Genomic DNA, 19,904 nt, shown 5'->3' on the forward strand with positions numbered 1-19,904 from the left:
TGTTTTTCAGGATTTTAAAATTGTTTTATCGTTTGATGATTATGGTATTTTATAACTTTTAGTTTTTTATTGTTTTTTATTGTCTTTGTTTTATTGTAAACCGCCCTGAGCCAATTTTGGAAGGGCGGTATTAAAATTTAATGAATGAATAAATAAATAAATAAATAAATAATCCACTTGTGGAATTCTCTGCCACAAGATGTGGTGACAGCCAACAACCTGGATGACTTTAAGAGGGGTTTGGATCACTTCATGGAGGAGAGGTCTCTCAGCTGCTACTAGTCGGAGGGCTGTAGGCCACCTCCAGCCTCAAAGGCAGGATGCCTCTGAGTACCAGTTGTAGGGGAGTGACAGCAGGAGAAAGGGCATGCCCTCAACTCCTGCCTGTAGGCTCCCAATGGCATCTGGTGGGCCACTGTGTGAAACAGGATGCTGGACTAGATGGGCCTGATCCAACAGGGCTGTTCTTATGACTTCCATAAAGATTTTGCCTGTCTATTCCCTGTTTTCTCTGCATACGGTGTGGCTGTGGGGATTGCATCTCGTGGTGCCATTTGCATGGGTATGCTTATCAAAACTTAACTCCTGTATGTACGTTTGCCCAACAGTCGTTTGTGCCCAAGGCCTGCAAGCAAAGGATAAGACGGGTTCCAGTGATCCGTACGTGACTGTCCAGGTTGGAAAGACCAAAAAAAGGACAAAGACCATCTATGGCAATTTGAACCCCGTTTGGGAAGAGAACTTCCACTTGTAAGTGACCTGCCAAGACCCAACCACCAATATTTGTTGTTTGTTTGTTTGTTTGTTTGTTTGTTTTATTGTTAAATTTGTATACCATTTTTCATTAAAACAATTCCTAGGCGGTTCGCACAGAAAAATTAAAACAAGACTATAAAAATTACACAAAGAAAATATTAAGCTAGAATATAAAAAACATGGATCTGACTAAAAAGATTTAAAATACAAGCACAATACTGTATAACCATACAAAATACAAAGCAGCAGCAGTAGAGACAGTCATATAACAGCCTGGGTAAAAAGCCAAGATTTCACATGCTTTCTAAAGGATCGAGGAACAAATAGCCACCAAGAGATCATTCTAGAGCATTCCACAGTATCCCTTAGATGCTGTAACCTTTCCCTCCCGAACCCTTTCTTAGATCTGATGCTTTCAGATCAACTGGCACGCTGGGAGCCTGAGTGGATTGGGCCCATGGAATGTTCACTTGGTCTTTAGGAATGTGCAAGGGAAGGAAATACTTTCCTTTTCATGCACCCTTCCCTTTAATTCATTTAAACTATTTGTTTCACTGCAATTTTCATTTTTTTAAAAATTTGTTTTCTTTATTTATTTCACATATGTGTATGCTTCCAAAAAGCTTGTCTCTCATGGTGGTTTACACACAGTTAAAATAGAAATCTATAAACCAAAGTATCTAAAACAATTTAAATGCAGAATTTTAAAGCCACTTAAAACTACCAAAAATGAACCATTACCTGGCTGAACAGATGTATCTTAAGAATCTTTCTAAAAGCTGTCAGGGATGGTGAAGCTCTTAATTCCATCAGGAGGCACATTCCAAAGCATCTACAGCAGGCCTGCTGAACTTCGGCTCTCCTGCAGATGTTGGCCTACAACTCCCATAATCTCTGACTATTGGCCACTGTGGCCGGGGATTGTTGGAGTTGTAGTCCAAAAACAGCTGGGGGGCCAAAGCTGAGCAGGCCTGAGAAGACCTGATTCTTTTGATGACAGCCATCTTTTTACCCATATGCCCCCTATTGTTGTGGGGCAGTGTAGGTAAAAGAAATGACTGCCACCATGAAGAATGGCTGCCATTGGTGGATTTCCCTAAATCTGTAGCCTTTTTGAGCATGGCATCTTCCTGGGTTGGTGGTCTTGGGAGTGTGATTGCTGTGAAGATCTCCTTGGTCTAAGGATGCCTCATGCTGTTCTGGGCTGATCCCATCAGAAAGGTGGTGCAGCATGGCACTAAGACACGCTCCTCCATTAAGCAGCTCTGGTTTCTGAAACTGTCTCTCTTCTTCCCCGACCCCCCATCACTTCCTCCCATCAGCGAATGTCATAATTCTTCCGACCGAATCAAGGTTCGAGTTTGGGATGAAGATGACGACATTAAATCCCGTGTCAAGCAACGCTTTAAGAGAGAGTCAGACGACTTTCTCGGGCAGACAATCATTGAAGTGCGGACTCTGAGCGGAGAAATGGACGTCTGGTACAACCTTGGTCAGTACATAGAAATGCAAGAAACATTCGGGGAAATCACCCCACACGCCGTTTCGATTCAATTCAGAGTAGAGTGCTTCAAAATTCCGATTCAATTCAGAGTAGAGTGCTTCAAAATTCCGATTCAATTCAGAGTAGAGTGCTTCAAAATTCCGATTCAATTCAGAGTAGAGTGCTTCAAAATTCCGATTCAATTCAGAGTAGAGTGCTTCAAAATTCTGATTCAATTCAGAGTAGAGTGCTTCTGTTCCACTCCATTACTGTTCTGAGACTCCGACATCCTCTGGTTCTGCCTAGCTGAATTCTGGCAATGTTGAATCAGATTTTGCAGATATGCCGTAGCCTAGCATGTAAATTTTTTAAATTTGTTTTTCAAAGTGTGAAATTGTGCCATTTCTATTGCACTATTGTGCAAATAAAAAAATTATAAATGGGGTATCTGGAGAAGGAGTTCCTTTTTCAGGTATGTATTACTGCAAAAAGTTAGGAAGGGGAGCAGAAATCTGCCCTCACCGGGCTTGCAAAATTCCAGGAATGTACCCCTGGGATAACAATAGATTCTGATGCTTTGAATTCTGCTACTGCAAACAAATCCAGTAAGCCAAGGATTTCTCAAAGTTGGATCTCCAGATGCTGTTGGCGTACAGCTCCCCTCACCCCCACCCACAATGGCTTAGCCAAACATACTGGATATGTTTACGAGTTTGGCCGTGGTGACTGGGGATGGAGGAAGTTGTAGTCCAACAACATCTAGGGACCCAAATTTGAGAACCCCTCCAGTGTGCGGAACCACATAATTTGGAATGAAATCTGGCAAAGATGGATTCCATAAGCATCTGTAGATGTAGCCCTAATTCATTGCCCTGAGCTTGTCATGTGATGCTTGGAGGGAAATAATTGCCTCCCTCCAAAAAGAATCTTGACTCCAAACATCACCCTTTCTCTTCTCCTCCTCACTCCTGACCATGGCAGACAAGCGGACAGACAAATCGGCTGTATCCGGGGCCATACGGTTGCACATTAGCGTGGAGATAAAAGGCGAGGAGAAAGTGGCACCCTACCATGTCCAGTATACCTGCCTTCATGAGGTGAGTGCAGTTCAAGCTGGTGGCGGTATCACTTTTGTGCTCGGATATTTATTCATGTATTGTATTGTATTGTATTTATTGTTAGATTTCTATACCGCCTTTCATCAAAACAATCTCAAGGCAGTTCACACAAAAGTTAAAACAAGCCTACCAAAATTACACAATTAAAATATCAGCTAGAACAGAAAAATACAAATCCGATTAAAAGACAAGCACAATATAACCATAAAAGATACAGAGCAGCAGCAATAAGCATATAAAAGCCTGGGTAAAAAGCCAAGATTTCACACACTTTCTAAAAAGCATGCCTGCCCCACTGCCCAAAATGCACAGCAGACAATCAGGCAAGCCCATCTCAGTTTGGAAGAGATCCGAGAGCACCTCATTACACACACACACACACACACACACACACACACACACACACACACACCGAGCCTTTTCTGAAATTTGGAACTATTATCATGCACCCATGATATCTTTAGGGGTGCAATTGAGTCCTGAATACCCTGCCCTCAAATCCCCAATGAGCAGCTCAAATTCTCACTCATGTGCCCCTTCTTTTTATCCAAATATTTTTTTGGTGACAACAGCAGCAACAACAGAGAGGCCTCTGTTAGACTTCCATTCATACCTGGTGCTTGGGGTAGTGGAGCATTCCAGGTGGGAGGGACCCTAGGAATTGTAGTTTTCCTGAGCTCTTGAGTACTCAGGAGGGATGTCAAGCACCCTGGAAACTACATCTCTCAGGGATATTTGTACCTGAAATGCTGGCATGAGCATACTCTGTAACATTCCCTAGTAAAAAGAACCCTGGGATATGTCGTTTCCACCATGCCTGACATCCCTGCCTAGATTACAGCCAATATGTCTTGGGACTCTGGTGGTCTGCACATGCCCAGAAGCTCAGTATGTGTTCTGAGCTAGAGCAAAGTATTTTCAAGATCACTCTATCTTGGGGTGTCCTTCAGGGTCAGAAATAAGGATTTGAAGTCTAGTTTTTTAAAAATGTATAGAGTGAAAATTCTCAGAGACATGGTGCTCCATTCAGAATGCATCTGAGCATGGTGGGTGAAATAAGTTCATATTCTAAGCAGCCTCTTTAATTGTCTACCTTTACTGTTTGATTTCATTTCCCCTCTGAATGCTACCTTAGAACCTCTTTCATTTTGTAACGGACATCCAAAACAATGGTGTGGTCAAAATCCCGGATGCAAAAGGTGACGATGCCTGGAAGGTTTACTTCGATGAGACTGCCCAAGAGATTGTGGATGAGTTTGCTATGAGATATGGAGTGGAGTCCATCTACCAGGCAATGACGTGAGTCTCTCTGGAGAATATTCCAGAGTTAGAGCCAGTCATATAGTCATGACGCAAGTCCAGATGGGTCCAGGGCCAAAAGGTTTATTTTGCTGGTGTCTGGTTTTCAAAAATGAAGCAGACCCGTTGAGGTCCGTTGAGTTCAGCTGTATTTCTCTTGGCTAGAACAAGATGCCCAACTAACTGTGATGCCTATTTGGAGCCTCCACGTTCTGAGGCAGTCTGCCCTTGGAGGCAAACAGGCATGGCTCTCTGCATCCCACCTTTTCAGGGGAAATTGACTGTCTTTAGTCAGAAGCACAGTCTTGGACTAGATGGGCCCTTGGGTCAGATTCAGCCATTCATATGTTAGTCCATCAATAGCAGTTAGCAATGACAATCAGACCATGTTCAAAGGTAGTCTGTCTCAGAATTCCAGGTTGTAGGGACAAACAGTAGAGCAGGGGTGTCAATTGGGTGGTGGGCCAGATTTGATTCCGATGCACCTCCAGGGAGTCACACATAAGAACACAAGAACAGCCCTGCTGGATCAGGCACAAGGAAGCCCATCTTGCCCAGCATCCTATTTCACACAGTGGCCCACCAGATGCTGTTGGAAGCCGCAGGCAAGAGCTGAAGGCACGCCCTCTCTCCTGCTGTTCCTCCCCTGCAACTGGTACTCAGAGGCATCCCGCCTTGGAGGTTGGAGGTGGCCTGTAGCCCTCCGACTAGTAGCCAATGATAGACCTCTCCTCCATGAAGTGATCCAAACCCCTCTTAAAGCCATCCATGTTGTTGGCTGTCACCACATCTTGTGGCAGAGAATTCCACAAGTGGAGTATGCATTGTGTTGCTCGCGCTACCTTCTGTGGCCTCACACCCGCCTCACACCACCTTCTGTCCTCCACCTCCACCTCCTCCTCCCTCTTTCTCTTACTCCCTTCCTTTCTTCCTCCCTCTCTTGCGCTGACACTTAAATTAGCTGAACACACGACTTTACAACAGAATACGCTCAGGGGAAATTAAAATAATATTTTGGTAAGGTTTTTTTTGTAGTAATTCTGAATATCATACTCCCTGATAACCTACAGATACCAAATTTTGCATACACAGTTGTGCCACTGCAATTAGCTGAATGCACTACTTTTTACATCAGAATATGCTCAGGGGGGATTTAGATGTGGGTTTTTTTGGTATTTTCAGAAGAAATTCTGACCATAACCATCCTATTGTAACTGTTATTGTTCTCAACCAATTTTTAACACTCAGTGATTAGATCAATAATTCCAAAGCAACATCGTGCCCAAGAAAAGTAGAAGCCCTCTTCCCCACACCCCTTACTCTCCGCTCACCCTTCTTTCTTCTTCTTCTTCTTCTTCCTCCTCGCCCCTCCCTTGTCCAGAGAAAAAGCATCCTGCACTATCTTCTGACTTTGTTGTTGCCCTCCCTCTTTATCTCCCGTCTTCTTCTTCTTCTGGGCTAGCGCTTGGCACACTTGAAAGCCCACCGCAAGGGAAGAGGGAGGGAGGAGAGTAGGCATGTGCACTGAACTGGCGAGGGCTGGTTCGAAGGTGGGGGGCGTAACTTTAAGAGTGGGTAACTTTAAGAGTCCTCCTCCCTCCTCCACCAGAAGTGATCGGAAGTAACCCACTGACATGCACATGCACACAGGTTACTTTGGGTCCGAGGAGAGGATGGGGTGGCAGCAAGGGCGTAACTATCATAGGGCAAGGGGAGACAGTTGTCTGAGGGCCCACTGCCTTGGGGGGACCCCAGAGGCAAGTCACATGACTGACTCCCCCAGCCATACACACCCACCCGGGCTTCCTTCAGTTGTATTCATCCTCCAAAACTGATGTGAGTGTTAAGACCTGGAGCTACCAGAGCAGCATGTCTTTCTCTAGTAAAGAGAAATTAAATGACTTGAATCGTCCCCAAAATTTCATTATGCTTTTTGTTACCACTATTCAGCCTCATTTAAAACTTCTTTACTTCATGAGCTGAGCTTCAGTGAGAAGGGGGCAGGCATTTTAAAATCTTGTCTCTGGGCCCACTCCAACCTTGCTACGCCCCTGGGTGGCTGGGAGGTACACTGCCACCCCGCCGGACCTATTTTACAGACAGTGCCAGTGGGGGAAACGCAGCAGGTGGGGGAATGCACCTTCCCCCACCCTTAAAGTTATCCCCGCCGTCTTTGAACCAGCCAAACCGTCAGGTCTTCGAATGTGTTCGGAGGCCCGTAAAAGGGCCTCCAAACAGGTTCGTGCACATCCCTAGAGGGGAGTGCCAGTGGTTGAGGAAGGATGCAACTCACCGCTTCCATTGTGACACATGGGTGAAAGGAGACAGAGAGAGAGAGAGAGAGAGAGAGAGAGATGCCACCGCTGCTGCAGTAGAGGGGGAAAGGAAGCTGGCCAGCCAACCGGCAAAGAAATAGACATGCTACCTCTTCAGCATGGCAGGGGGAAGAATAGCGGTGGCAGCAATACCTGGCTTCACGCAGGCCAGACAGTTGAGCTCTGAGGGCCTGATCCGGCCCAGAGGCTAGCAGTGTGACACCCCGGCAGTCGAGAATGGCTGTCACCTTGATGCCCTGCTTCTCAGAAGCCTCTACTTACCCCCAGTTAGATGAAGGGTGCCAGGATAGGGAGAACTTTGGTCTGATCCAGCAGGCCTTTTCTTATTATTGATGTGCACGAACTGGTCCGGAGGCCATGTTAGAGGCCTCCGAACCGGTTCAGAACCTGGCCAGTCTGGCGGTCCGGCGGGGGGGGAGCGGAGTCTAGCTTTAAGGGCGGGGGGTTAGTACTTCCGCTTTTGCCGGGCAACGGCGGGGCCAGGGGCGGCAGGGAGGAACGCTGTCACCCCCAAAACTTTTCTTTTAAGTGCAGCACCGGAGGGGGGAAAGCGGCAGGAGGAGTAAGTGCTACCCCCCCCGCCCTTAAAGCTAGACTCCCACCAGAGCCGGACCGCGCCTCCGTGGTTCCGTGCACATCTCTGTTTCTTATTCCAGATCCATCAGTGGCTACCATCAGCAATGGAGCCTCCATGTTTGAAAGTCCCAGGTTCAAGCCCTGGCAGCATCTCCAGATAGGGCTGGAAAAGACTTCGGCCTAAAACTTTGGAAAGCTGCTGCCAGTCAGTGTAGTCAATACTGAGCTAGATGGACCACGAGTTGGACTCCGTATAAGGCAGCTTCCTACATTCCTATGTTCAGAGGCAGTATAACACGGATTATATATTGCCAGGGACAAACAGGGGTGTCCATCCCTTTCACACCCCACTTATGGGCTTCTGGGAAGCATCTGGCTGTCCTCTGTCGGAAGCAGGGAGCTGGGGGAAAGATGGGCCTCTGGTTGACCAACACTGTCCTTAAATTCCATTCTTCATAATGGGCATCAGAGGCTGAAAACTGCTGCCTGGTGTTCTGTGATGTGTTCACCTCTTCCTCTCTCCCTATGCTTTCCCGCCAGCCACTTTGCCTGCCTCTCCTCCAAGTACATGTGCCCCGGGGTGCCGGCAGTCATGAGCACCCTGCTGGCCAACATCAACGCTTATTATGCTCACACCACTGCCTCAACCAACGTCTCTGCCTCTGACCGTTTTGCCGCTTCCAATTTCGGGGTAAGTCCGATGGTGCGTAGAACACTCATTTCTTACTTTTTTACTCTCTATGCTTCCTTTGGGAGGGAGGGGGGTGCATGGCGGTAGAGCAGGCTATGCCAAAAGAGGCATCACCACGATGTGCTGAATTATCCCAGTTTGGTGTGCAAAGGATTGGGGGAGTCACTCCCCCCCCCCGGAAAATGTAGGTGATTCACGGGGCATATAGGGTTGAGCCACAATCCCTCCCCTCCTTTCATCACTCCGTTTCTGGGTAGGAAGGAATTTTGGCTTAGCCCTATATTCTCCATTTCCAGATGGTTAAAGAGGGGGGTCCCATTTTTGTTAAGCGTGGGGGCAACTTTTTTCAAGGTGGGGGGAAAACAACACCAGCAGTGGGGTGTTCCTCCAAAGCAACTGCAATTTCCTCCTGAATACCTCTTTAAACAATATTATGTCATCATCAGAGGCATTCTGGGGGAAATGGCAGCCCTGGTAGCTACCATTTTTCCCAGAAGCCCCTTCTATGAGATGCCGCCCGATGGCTACTAAGAACACTCTTTTTCTTGCCACTGACATAAAGTACAGGCAGTGGAGTTACCATTCCCCCAAAAGGTTTTGCAGGTCTGCTCAACTTAGGCCCCCCAGCTGTTTTTGGACTACAACTCCCATAATTCCCAGCCACCGTGGCCAATAACCAGGTATTATGAGAGTTGTAGGCCATCATCTGTAGGAGGGCTGAAGTTGAGCAGCCCTGGTTTAGAGTGAGATTTGACTCATTCACTTTAGATGGGTTTTGCTGAGCAACCTTGTATAGAAATACCACATGGATCTCTCTGACAATAACAGAAAGAACTCAAAGACTATCAAAACCATGGTGCAGTGTGACTGGGAGCAAAAGTTGTCTCCAGAGAGATCTCCATTCAGAAACAGTGAGACAACTAGCCAGAGAGAAATTGTGGGGAAATTCCCCTTGCTGATTCCGTGGTGATCTTTTGACACAGCCTCTTATAGTGATTGTTACACCCAGAGCCCTGGATTGAAACCTCCTGGTTTAGTGGTTTGGAGATCTCCAAGGGATCATAGCAGCAATAACGGGGGCCCTTTTGTGGGCCAAAACAAAATCTCAGAATAATGTTCTCCTCTCCCTGTGGCCAGCGGAGATGGAGCAAGAAAATGTGTAGCGTTTCTCTGGATCGCAGAACTTCACTTTTCACATCGCAGAATGTCAGACCCACAGCCCTGAGCACAGCTCTACCGATAAAGAGTTGCCCACCAACAATTGCTAAGCCAGGATCGTTTCTGAAAGGGTGACAGGGTTCGTGTCACAAATGAGACGTGGCAGCAGAGTTGGAAAGGAGTCCTTTTATGAGATGGTTTCTTTCAGTGCAACCTTGTGACCTACCAGGACAGCGATCCAGCAAGTGTCTGGTGCAGTTCATTGAAAATAATGGTAGATCCCTTCAGTGGATCTCTTGGCCAATTTCGTGTTTGGGGCCCTAAAGTGCTAGATGCTGAACAGAAAAGCACCTGGAGGAGTCAGCCCTCTGCCTAGAGAGCTTGCCTTCTTCTGCTGCTATCCTACTTATATACCACTTTTCAATGAAATTTTTTAAAGCAATTTAAAAGTTCTCAAAACAGTTTGAGAACCGCAACTAGGGCTCTCCAAGAAAGCACCTCCATTTTTTTAATTTATATTTTATTCTTCCATTTGTTCTCATTATTCAAAAACACATTTATTTGTACTCGCATTTCTTTCGTAACAAGTTTCACCCATTTGTTATTTCCACTTGTGTCTAAACCCACCGCACCCCACCCCCCGCCTTTTAAACAAAGTTTTTGGGGCAGGGGGTTATGTCATTTTCTTTAAACAACACTGAAAATTTTTTAAGAACATTGAGCTCCAGCAGCAGAATATATTTCCTCTTGGCAGTTGCTGTATTTTTTTTTAACCCAGAATGTCCAGGTGCTATACCATTCTGAGACATTTGGGGAGAAAGATGGAGGCCCCCATTGGTGGGGAAAAGCTCTACTCTTACCCTCATGTGTAGCCGAGCTAAGTAATGGACTTTTGCCTGAAACCTTTGAGGGCTGCTGCCAATCAGGGTGGAAAATCCTGGGCGAGGTGGGCCAGTTGCTTGACTCTGAATAGCAGCTGTGTCCTCCCACCGACAACAAGAACAAATATTTTAGAGAAATCTTTTCAGCCTATGAATGCATTTTAGGGTGCAAAGAGATGGCCACTTACCATATTGCAGAGAGACCCAAAGTTCAGTGATATGACACCTGCTTTGATGCAGAAGATCCAGGTTCAGATTCTGACCTCTCCACTCAGTAGGACCTCAGGTAGCAGAGACGAGAGATGCCGAGGCTATTCACACGTGCGTGGATAACCGGGCCGAGGGAGCCCAGCCCAGTTTTGCACGCGCATGTGAACTTCTGGGTTCACGGTGGCAAACCCGACTACAGAGCCACCCTTCAAAACGGGGTTAGGAGTACAGCCCTCTCCTAGCCCTATTTTTTATATCGTGTTTCAGCTGCGGCTGCAAGCAGACTTGGGGAGGGGAGATCCCCATAATTCACCGCACACTCGCGCAGTGCATTATCGGAGCTCCAGAGGGCAGGGTGGCTCAGGCTGGAGTGTCCCGGCACCCCAACCCTCTTCCCAGCAGCAGCCGGTACTCATTCGGATGGGCGATCCGCCCACCCAGAGACAGTGGAACGCTCGTCTGCGGGGAGGTAAGCACCTTCGGGATTCCTCCCCGCAAACCAGGTCGCGAGAAAGAGCTCATCCTTTGCCTGGAGAGCTGCTTCCAGAACCAACCATACTAAGCTAGGTGGGTCTGATCCAGAATAAGACAGCTTCATGTTGTATGCTTTGTCCACAGAAGCACAGCACCATGGGCTCAGTGATCTTGTGACTACAGAACCCATGATGCAGTGTCAACCCAGTAAGGCAGTTGTTGTTGTTTGCACTGAGTGAAGCGATCTCAAATCCCGGCCCCTTTCAACAGCTCTGCTGCTCTGATTGAACTCAGCAAGAATTTTTAAGGGCAGGGTTTCTCTTCCTTGTGTGTGTGGTTTCTCTTTCCCCTTCCAAAAAAGGTCAGCTAGTGGAGGCTTGTTAATACACAGTTCTTTGGTTTGTGGTCAGAGGTCATAGAGAGAGAGAGAGAAATGGGAAGACACCAATGATCAAAACAATGAGAGGAAATCTCACCATGTCCTGAAGATGTTTTCTTGGCCTAACACATTTTGAGTCTACTGATTCTCCCTTCATATCTATCCATGAAAACTGTTATATTTTGTTAACGGGTTCTTCAAGGGGGTTAACTTTCATTAATACTTTTTAAAATTTAAGTTATGAATACGACTATGATGAATACGAGTTATTCAATCTGCGCTGTCTTACACTCAGCCTCCCCGATCTGATCCTGCACTGATTCTCTTGTTTATCTCAAAGGTTTCAGAGAAGAGGTATTAATTTTTCAAAAATAATACCTGGGTCGAAAGTTCTTGGAGGAGAACCTTCGACTTAATGGGTGGGTGGGGGAGTTTGGGGGGCTTCTGGGTGAAAGGTGGTGAAGCTACTCATCCCCTTTTATACATCTCACTGAGACAGAAGCAGCCATGCCCTGCTTGACAGCATCTGCTGCCACCACCACCCCCCGCCAGAAATCCCTTCTGCGTGACACTCACTCACATTCTGCAGGGAAATTGTGGCCAGCACACTACTGGAGTTATGTTCATCCCCACCCCAACCCCTGAAATCCATCAGAGGAGGGGAGCTGGTCTTGTGGTCGCAAGCATGACTTGTCCCCTTAGCTAAGCAGGGTCTGCCCTGGTTGCATATGAAAGGGAGACTAGAAGTGTGAGCACTGGAAGAGATTCCGCTTAAGGGATGGAGCCACTCTGGGAAGAGCATTTGAGGTTCCAAGTTCACTCCCTGGCTTCTCCAAGATACGACTGAGAGAGATTCCTGCCTGCCAACTTGGAGAAGCCGCTGCCAGTCTGTGAAGACAATACTGAGCTAGATAGACCAATGGTCTGACTCAGTATATGGCAGCTTCCTATGCTCCTCTGTTCATCCACACCCTTCCAAACGATTATCAAAATGGCACTTCAGAATGGACAGCAAAATACTTTGGACCTTTTGGGCTCTCCTTCCATTTTTCTCAGTTTCCTGCCTGAATTAATGGATTGTATCTACATACCCACCGGCATCCAGGCTAAGCCTGTTCATTGCGGGACACCAGAGATCATGGGTTTTTGTGATCTTCCCCTTCCTCGTACAGCTGCCTGTGCCTCACAAAATTGTGTCCCTGGAGTTCTCCCAACCTGTTGCTTTTAAATTTGCCCCTGAAGAAGAGTCAATAGTCTCGAAACGGGTCAGGCCAATAAACCATTATGACGTCTTCCTGGAGGCCATTGTGCTTCTGTCCTTCATTCATACAATACATACCTGTCCTTCCATTGTACGGTACATACCTGTCCTTCTGTCATACGATACATGCATTGGTACCCCGTGAAAATCCTTATAACCTTATAACCAACACCCTGACTGCAAACATGAGACTTATTGTGGAAGAGAGGGGGCTTGGGACTTCCTTGACCATGAGCCATAATGTGTGCAAACAAGCCCCCGACCTTACTTCTGCATTTAGTCAGTTTTGTTCTGCCAAAGCGGCAAGGGGTTGCCTTTAGGTCTCGAAGGAACCGTCGTCTTTCTGTTTGCATTTCCGAATCGCAGCTGCAGAAAAGCAAAAAAAAAAAAGTAGTTTTGATGAAGCAAATGTCAGGCTTTTGTACAAACATTCTTTCTTTCTTCTTTCTCCTCTCAGAGAGCCTAAAATTTGGGCGTTTTCCCTCCCCCCCAAAAAACCAGACTGTGTCGCTTTAACCCTCTGTGTGCCGTGGCCGGTGCTAAGGCGTGCTACGGAGGCTGTGTTGTGGCGGATATCGATCTGTGCTCTTTTTGTGCAAGAAACGCTTCTTGTTGTCTCTCGTGCTGTAGCGATAGTGGAGGGTGTAGGCTGGGGCGGGTGGGCGGAGGGTGCAGCTAGGGGGTTAGGGGGCAATAGGGGAGGGGCATGGAGGGAGGTGGAAACACGGCCCCCTCAAGGCAGCCTCAGCATTGTGTGGGGAGGGTGGCCAGGGGCACAGGGTGTCGGTGGTCCGGGTCTCAGAGGAACATGACTGGAGCTAGGCAGGAACATCGGTGGCAGAAAGGTTTGCAGCAGGGAGAGAAACTGAGGAACAGGCAGGAGACCTAGGAAGTACAGCCTATTTTCATAGTGAACACTAATCAATCCAATAGGAATTAATATCAATGATGGGGAATAATGCTTAATAAAGATGAATAACCCCATTGTGTTTCTCCCATCGAAATAAAGGGGGGAGAAATCGACACTACACACTGACACAATTTAAGAACAGGGGCAAGATACATATGCTACAGTGGAAGGCAACCTCCACTGACAGGAAATCCATGCACATAGAACACGCACACACCACAATCCCTGTACTATAGAGGTTGTCCCTACACACACACATGTCATAGATGGACAATGGTGTAGACAGGACACATAGACAGGATGTGGTGATGGCCACTAGCTTGGTTGTCTTTAAACGGGGCTTAGATAAAATCATGGAGGACAAATCTATCAATGGCTACTAGCCTTATAGGCCACCTCCAGCCTCAGAGGCAAGATGCCACTGAACACTAGGTGCAGGGGAGCAGGAAAGAGGGCCTGCCCTCACCTCTTGCCTGTGGGCTCCTCAGAGGCATCTGGTGGGCCACCGTGTGAAACAGGATGGTGTTGGACTAGATGGGCTTCCTTGGGCCTGATCCAGCAGGGCTGTCCTCATGTTCTTACGTTAATACCACTGTGCATCATGAAAGGGGAAAAGATGGCCACTGCATGGAAACCAGCATGGACATCCACTCAGCACCACTGTGCTTTTGTGCATGATAGCCATGCGTGATGCATCTGGTGCACAGGCGTGGCATTATAAAAACACTCACACATAGCAGCCAGGATGAAAGTGTGGGCGCCAGATACAGAGGTGCAGATGTGGGTGGGAGGGAGGTAATAGCCAGCTTGGGGGGGCGGGGGAGCCCCATAATTTGGTGGCGGAGGAACCTGGGTCTAGGAGGAAGATCCCTGGGGGCTGTGACTTTGTGGGCGACTTCCCCCCACCCCCAATGATTGTTTTGCTGTCTGCATGCAACGTTGCACAATGCTAAGCCCCTTGTCCCATCTGCTTTGCTCAAGAGGTTTTGGCGGAAAAGGTGGGAGCGAGGGTGGAAACTGGGGGAGCGGGGCTAGCTGAGGTGCCCAGTTTTTTGAGTCAGCCCTGATTGGGGGAGTGAGGTGGGGACCTGAGATCAGATACTCCCACTTCCTTCTCTGGAGTAAGCGTTAACAGCATAGCAGAGTGCTAGACTTTTCAGACGTGGGCCCAAGTGTTATGGTTAGGTTTCTGGGGCCAGAGATCCAGCAGGAAATGAGGGAATGACCCCCCCTGATCAAACCAAGTCCTAAGGATGGGTAGCTCTCCCGTTTCACTGAGTGAGAAGCCTGCTTTGCCTCCGGAGGCCTGTTCCCTGCCCCGAGGTGCATACAGTTGACCCAGGAATTAAGCTTAGCAGTAGCAGGTGGGCAAAAGTCTCACCCTCTTCCCTGTAAGTCCTTATTGGTCCTCTCAGATACCTTAGCAGTGAGGGAAGGCACTCTGCCCATGCTTAGAGGCTTCCCGTGACTTCCCATGCCCTGCCCGTGTTCTGGGGTTCTCATTAATCCCTGCATATAGCATCACTTTTGTACCTAGCTAGCATCAGTTCTGGAGCATGAAAAGATGGTTTTCGAGGCGCCTTAACTGAGACAGACGAGGAGGAGGATGGTTGCCATAAGATAGGTAGCAAGACAGGTATGCTGATAAGCAATTTGATCAAGCAGCTAGGTCTTTACCCAAGGCAGACAAAATTGAGCCATTTGTCACAATCTAAAATTGTATAGGACCAGGTGACTCCCCATTGGCTTCTTTCTGTCATCTGACAAACTGCAGTGAGCTGCAGTACCTCCTCCTGGCCACTGGAACTGCCCAAGAGCAGAGGATAGCTGAGACCCCCTTCCAGAGAGCCCTTGGGTCTGGTTACCCTATTCTCCGGTCCCAGAGCTCCTATTCCTCACACTATGGAGCTTCTCAGCTAATTAATCCCAAACGAGGCATAGAAACCGTATGTCACAGCCAGTTCAGCCTTTGGAGTGGATCACCCCAAATTGCCAACTCATAAACAGATGGAATTAAGCCTACATTTTGCTCCAGAATCTATGCTAGTTTGAAACTGGTTGTTGCTTCTCTTGCAAAAGAATGCCCTTGCCAATCCTTAGTGGTTAGGGGGTCAGAGATAAGCCCTCTGCATCTTGATGCGCAGAAGAGAATACGCTCGTCCAACATGCCCAGGACCGAAGAATCGGTGGGCCCATAGCACAGGAAGGACGCTAACCTTGCACCCTATGGCCAGTTTCCTGCCCCAAGGTGCATGCAGTTATTTTGTTTGTTTCTTTTTAGCCAGGGCTTTGTTCCTTAATCCATAGACACTGGTGATCAAATCAGCTAGGGCTAGAACTCTTTCAAGAGATGGGGAGGGGCATGTTTGTGGGGCAGGGGCTGGAACTCTGCGTTTTTGACTTCATTTACCTGCTCCTGGGGCCTGTCTCTTTTGGCAGAAAGAACGGTTCGTCAAACTGCTGGACCAACTCCACAATTCCCTTCGGATTGATCTGTCCATGTACCGGGTAAGTGGTGTGTGTGAGTGTGATAATGCAATACTTCTTTCTATTTTGTTTTGTTTTGTTTAGCAGTTGCAAGCAGTGTTCCTTCCAACAGAAAACCCCAGATGTTTTTGACTACAACTCCCAGCATCCTCAGCCAAAACCCACCACAGCTAGGGATTCTGGGAGTTGTAGGCAACAACATCTGGGATTCCCTCTTAAAGGGAACACTGGTTGCAAGCGTGCCCCATTTTCATCTGAGGCATACTGGGGATTATAGTATTCCAGGCCTCACCTTTGAAGGTTCAGTTTTCCTTTCTTTTTTTTTAAAGTAAGTTTCTAGTCCCTTTTGTTGCTGGAGATGGAGATGTAAGGGGAGAGGCTGCAGGCAATCTCTGACCCAGTGGCTCAAGGTTTTATTATTATTATTATTATTATTATTATTATTAGGGTTTTTTTGAATGAACATGCTCCCAACTTGCAGTGCTTGGGTCCGGTAATCCTCATTCTGTCAGATTTGCTTTGGAGTTGACAGTCATAGGATTGTGCTGCCAATAGGGCTGTCCTCAAAACAGGGAATTCAGTTTGGTTTCAACTGCTGGGAGGAGCCCTAAGAAGGGGTGGGTGGGCAGGGACATCAGCGCAGGGTCAGGCTAGCTGCTGTGATTTGCAGAATTTGGAACTGCTGTCTGACCGCAGGCCTGTTTTCTCTTTCTTCCCCCCCTCCCCCCGCAGAATAATTTCCCTGCCAGCAGTCCAGAAAGACTGCAGGACCTCAAATCGACGGTAGACCTCCTGACCAGCATCACCTTCTTCCGGATGAAGGTGAGCCTAAGCCCCCAGTTCCCAACTTGCCTTCTGAAACTGGAAGGGAAGCTTGTTTTGAACGGCACCAGGAGGAGATCTTAGGCTTCCGGGAGCAAGCGTGAATGGTCCCCTTTGCTAAGCAGTGTCTACCTTGGTTTGCCTTGGGATGGGTGACGACACGGGAACACTGACTGCTGTAAGATGCCCCCCTTAGGAGATGGAGCCCTATCTCAGTGGAAGAACATCTGCATCCTTGAATGCAGAAGGTCTCCTGGATTCAACCCCTGGCAGCATCTCCAGGTAGGGCTGGAAGAGACTCCTGCCTGAAACCTTGGAGAGCCCCTGCCAGTCAGTGTAGACAGTCCTGAACTAGATGGACCAAAAGTCTGAGGCTGTTTCCTATGTCCCCATGACAAGCTACCTACCTACCACCAGCCCCCAAAGGGGCTCATTAGTTTTAATTTTAATGAGTTTTAATCTGGTTTCAATGTTTTCTGATTTTAATTGTTTTATGATGTGCGTTTTTTTTATTTTAATATAAACCGTCCTGAGCCACTTTAGGAAGGGCGGCATATAAATTGAATGAATGCATGAATAAAAATAAAATAAAGGGCTTGCAACATCTGCAAAGAGACTTCTTGCGGCTATTCACATGAGCATGCAAAACCAGCCTCGTTTTGCACACTCAGGTGAACCGCCGGGATCGCACCCAGTCCCGGTGGCTACATGGCAGCAAACTCGCCAAAGTAGTCATCTAGTTAAACGAGGTTAACTAGTGCTCCCTTAGCTTTGCTTTGCCTGGAACAGCTGGCACACTCAGGTGGGGGAAGGGGGGCCCAGTAATGCATTGCACACTCGCATGGTGCGTTATTGGTACTTCCTGGGGGCGGGGTGACGCACAGCGGCGCATCCCGGCACCCCAACCCCAGAGCTGCCAAGCGAGCCACAAGGGAAGCCGCCGCTCATCTGGCCAGGTGATCCGCCCACCTAGGGAAGGAGACGTGATTGTCTACGGAGAAGGTAAGCTTAACCCTCCTTCCCCACAAACAGCCTGTGAGCTCTTCTCACTGATTGTGAGAAGAGCCCTCTTGACTTTCATTCTGGCCTGCTAACTGTGTGAAGCCCGTTCTGGACGCCCCTGTAGTCTGGTTGTCTGCAGTGGACTTGGTCAGCCTCCGGCCTTAAATCACTGTTCCCGACCTTCTTATCCAAACAGGTCCAGGAACTCCAGAGTCCGCCCCGAGCCAGTCAGGTGGTGAAGGACTGCGTGAAGGCCTGCCTCAACTCGACATATGAGTACATCTTTAACAACTGCCACGAGCTCTACAGTCGCGAATACCAGACTGACCCGGTGAGCTGGCTGGGCGGGGCCCCACAGGCTGAGGGGTGTTTCGAGGATGCCATGACCCCAGCCCTGGACAGTAATGCGGAGTTGGGGCCTGAACAGAGGATTGCTGTCGAGCAGGAGAAGTCGGCCAAAACACAACACAAAATGGGGTGCATTGCTGGTCCCAAAAAGAATGTAGCTGCCCCCCAAAAAGACCAGAACAAGGAACTAATGTAATAAGAGGCTGCCAAAAATTCAGAATGTACCTGAAAATGAGTATATTAATATAATTTACAAGTTCTACATAGAACAGGTACACACACTTAAAATCATACTATAAAAACATTCCTGTGCAGACAACAATATAATACGAAATCACATAATAAAGGGATATATAAAAATGCCCCTGAATAGTCAAAGTAGGCTCATGGTGAGCCAAAGTCCTTATGAAGACCGAATGCCTTTCCATCAAACAATAAGAAGCGTTTTCAAAGTGTTTTCAATAAGAGTCCTTTTCAGTGGGTCATTTCCAACGGGTGAGGCCTGGATCCAAGGGTATCCCAAGCTGCATACCTGTTCCTTCCGGAGGAGTGTAACCCAATCCAGAACAAGCAGATCTAACTCATCCCTCAAATTCTGAAACCCCTACAATCAGCACCTCCATTTTGCTTGGATTCAGTTTCAATGTGTTATCCCTCATGCAGCCCATTACTGCCTGTAGGCAGGCATTTAGGAAATGAATGCCATTTGATGATGATGATGACGATGATTGATGACAAGAAGAAATAGATTTGGGTGTCATCAGCATACTGATAACACCCTACACCAAATATCTTGATGAGCTCACCCAGCAGTTTCATGTAGATATTAAAGAGCGTTGGTGACGTTATGGAGCCCTGAGCCCATATAGCAGCTCCCGTTTTAAGGAGCAACTGTCACCAAGCTCCACCATCTGGAATCTACCCGAGAGATAGGAGCGGAACCACTGCAAAGCGGTGCCCCCTATCCTCAGCTCCCCCAGGCGATCCAGAAGGAGACCATGGTCAATGGTATTGAACATTCCCTCTGTCGATTCCCTGGTAAAGTTCATCCATCAGGCCGACCAAGGCTGTCTCAACCCCATAGCCAGCTCAAAAGCCAGTCTGAAATGGGTCTAGATAATCAGTTTCCTACAAGCTGCCTTTTTTAAAACCAAAAAGTCCCAGTTGTAGCCTTGCCTCGTAAAGAAGGTGTTCTAGGCCCCTGATTATCTTGATTGCCCTCTTCTGCACCTTTCCCAGTGCTCTAATGCCCTATCACAGAACGAAATATCAAAAGGGTCTTCGAAATGGAATCCCATCCCATGCTCAACATGTGTCTTTTCTGTTTGGGTTCACCCCTCCTAGACCAAGAAGGGTGAAGTGCCCCCCGAGGAACAAGGGCCCAGCATCAAGAATTTGGATTTCTGGTCCAAACTTATCACCTTGATAGTGTCGATCATAGAGGAAGATAAGAACTCATACACACCCTGCCTCAACCAGTAAGTGTGCAGTGGGGGGAAGGGCCAGAAAAGAGGCCTCAAGTTTCTAGTCCCTGGTGAGAATTTGGTTGCGGGATATTGGGTTCCAAATGGTGTGGGTCTCCAGGGCCTCTCACTCTGCCCCTGACCTTCTACTAGGTTTCCTCAAGAGCTGAATGTTGGAAAGATCAGCGCTGAAGTGATGTGGAATCTTTTTGCTCAGGATATGAAATATGCGATGGAAGGTGAGCTCCCC

General features: G+C 47.8%; 1 protein-coding gene across 13 annotated transcripts in view; it reads left to right on the forward strand.

Annotated features, from left to right (window-relative positions):
• The window catches only part of LOC128343637 (protein unc-13 homolog A-like), a 119,592-nt gene that overhangs the window by 59,886 nt on the left and 39,802 nt on the right, over window positions 1-19,904 (forward strand). For 9 of the 13 annotated variants that reach the window (XM_053293059.1, XM_053293063.1, XM_053293065.1 and 6 more), the window contains 10 exons: window positions 609-750; window positions 2,079-2,248; window positions 3,221-3,336; window positions 4,493-4,656; window positions 8,109-8,271; window positions 15,972-16,040; window positions 16,752-16,841; window positions 18,040-18,174; window positions 19,536-19,669; window positions 19,808-19,893. In XM_053293059.1, coding sequence (XP_053149034.1) covers window positions 609-750; window positions 2,079-2,248; window positions 3,221-3,336; window positions 4,493-4,656; window positions 8,109-8,271; window positions 15,972-16,040; window positions 16,752-16,841; window positions 18,040-18,174; window positions 19,536-19,669; window positions 19,808-19,893 — 1,269 coding nt within the window. The remainder of the gene's footprint in view (window positions 1-608; window positions 751-2,078; window positions 2,249-3,220; window positions 3,337-4,492; window positions 4,657-8,108; window positions 8,272-15,971; window positions 16,041-16,751; window positions 16,842-18,039; window positions 18,175-19,535; window positions 19,670-19,807; window positions 19,894-19,904) is intronic. The other 4 variants (XM_053293060.1, XM_053293064.1, XM_053293072.1 and 1 more) reach the window with 1 other exon arrangement.

This window comes from Hemicordylus capensis, chromosome 2 (genome assembly GCF_027244095.1).
Source record: "Hemicordylus capensis ecotype Gifberg chromosome 2, rHemCap1.1.pri, whole genome shotgun sequence".
Lineage (NCBI taxonomy): Eukaryota > Metazoa > Chordata > Lepidosauria > Squamata > Cordylidae > Hemicordylus > Hemicordylus capensis.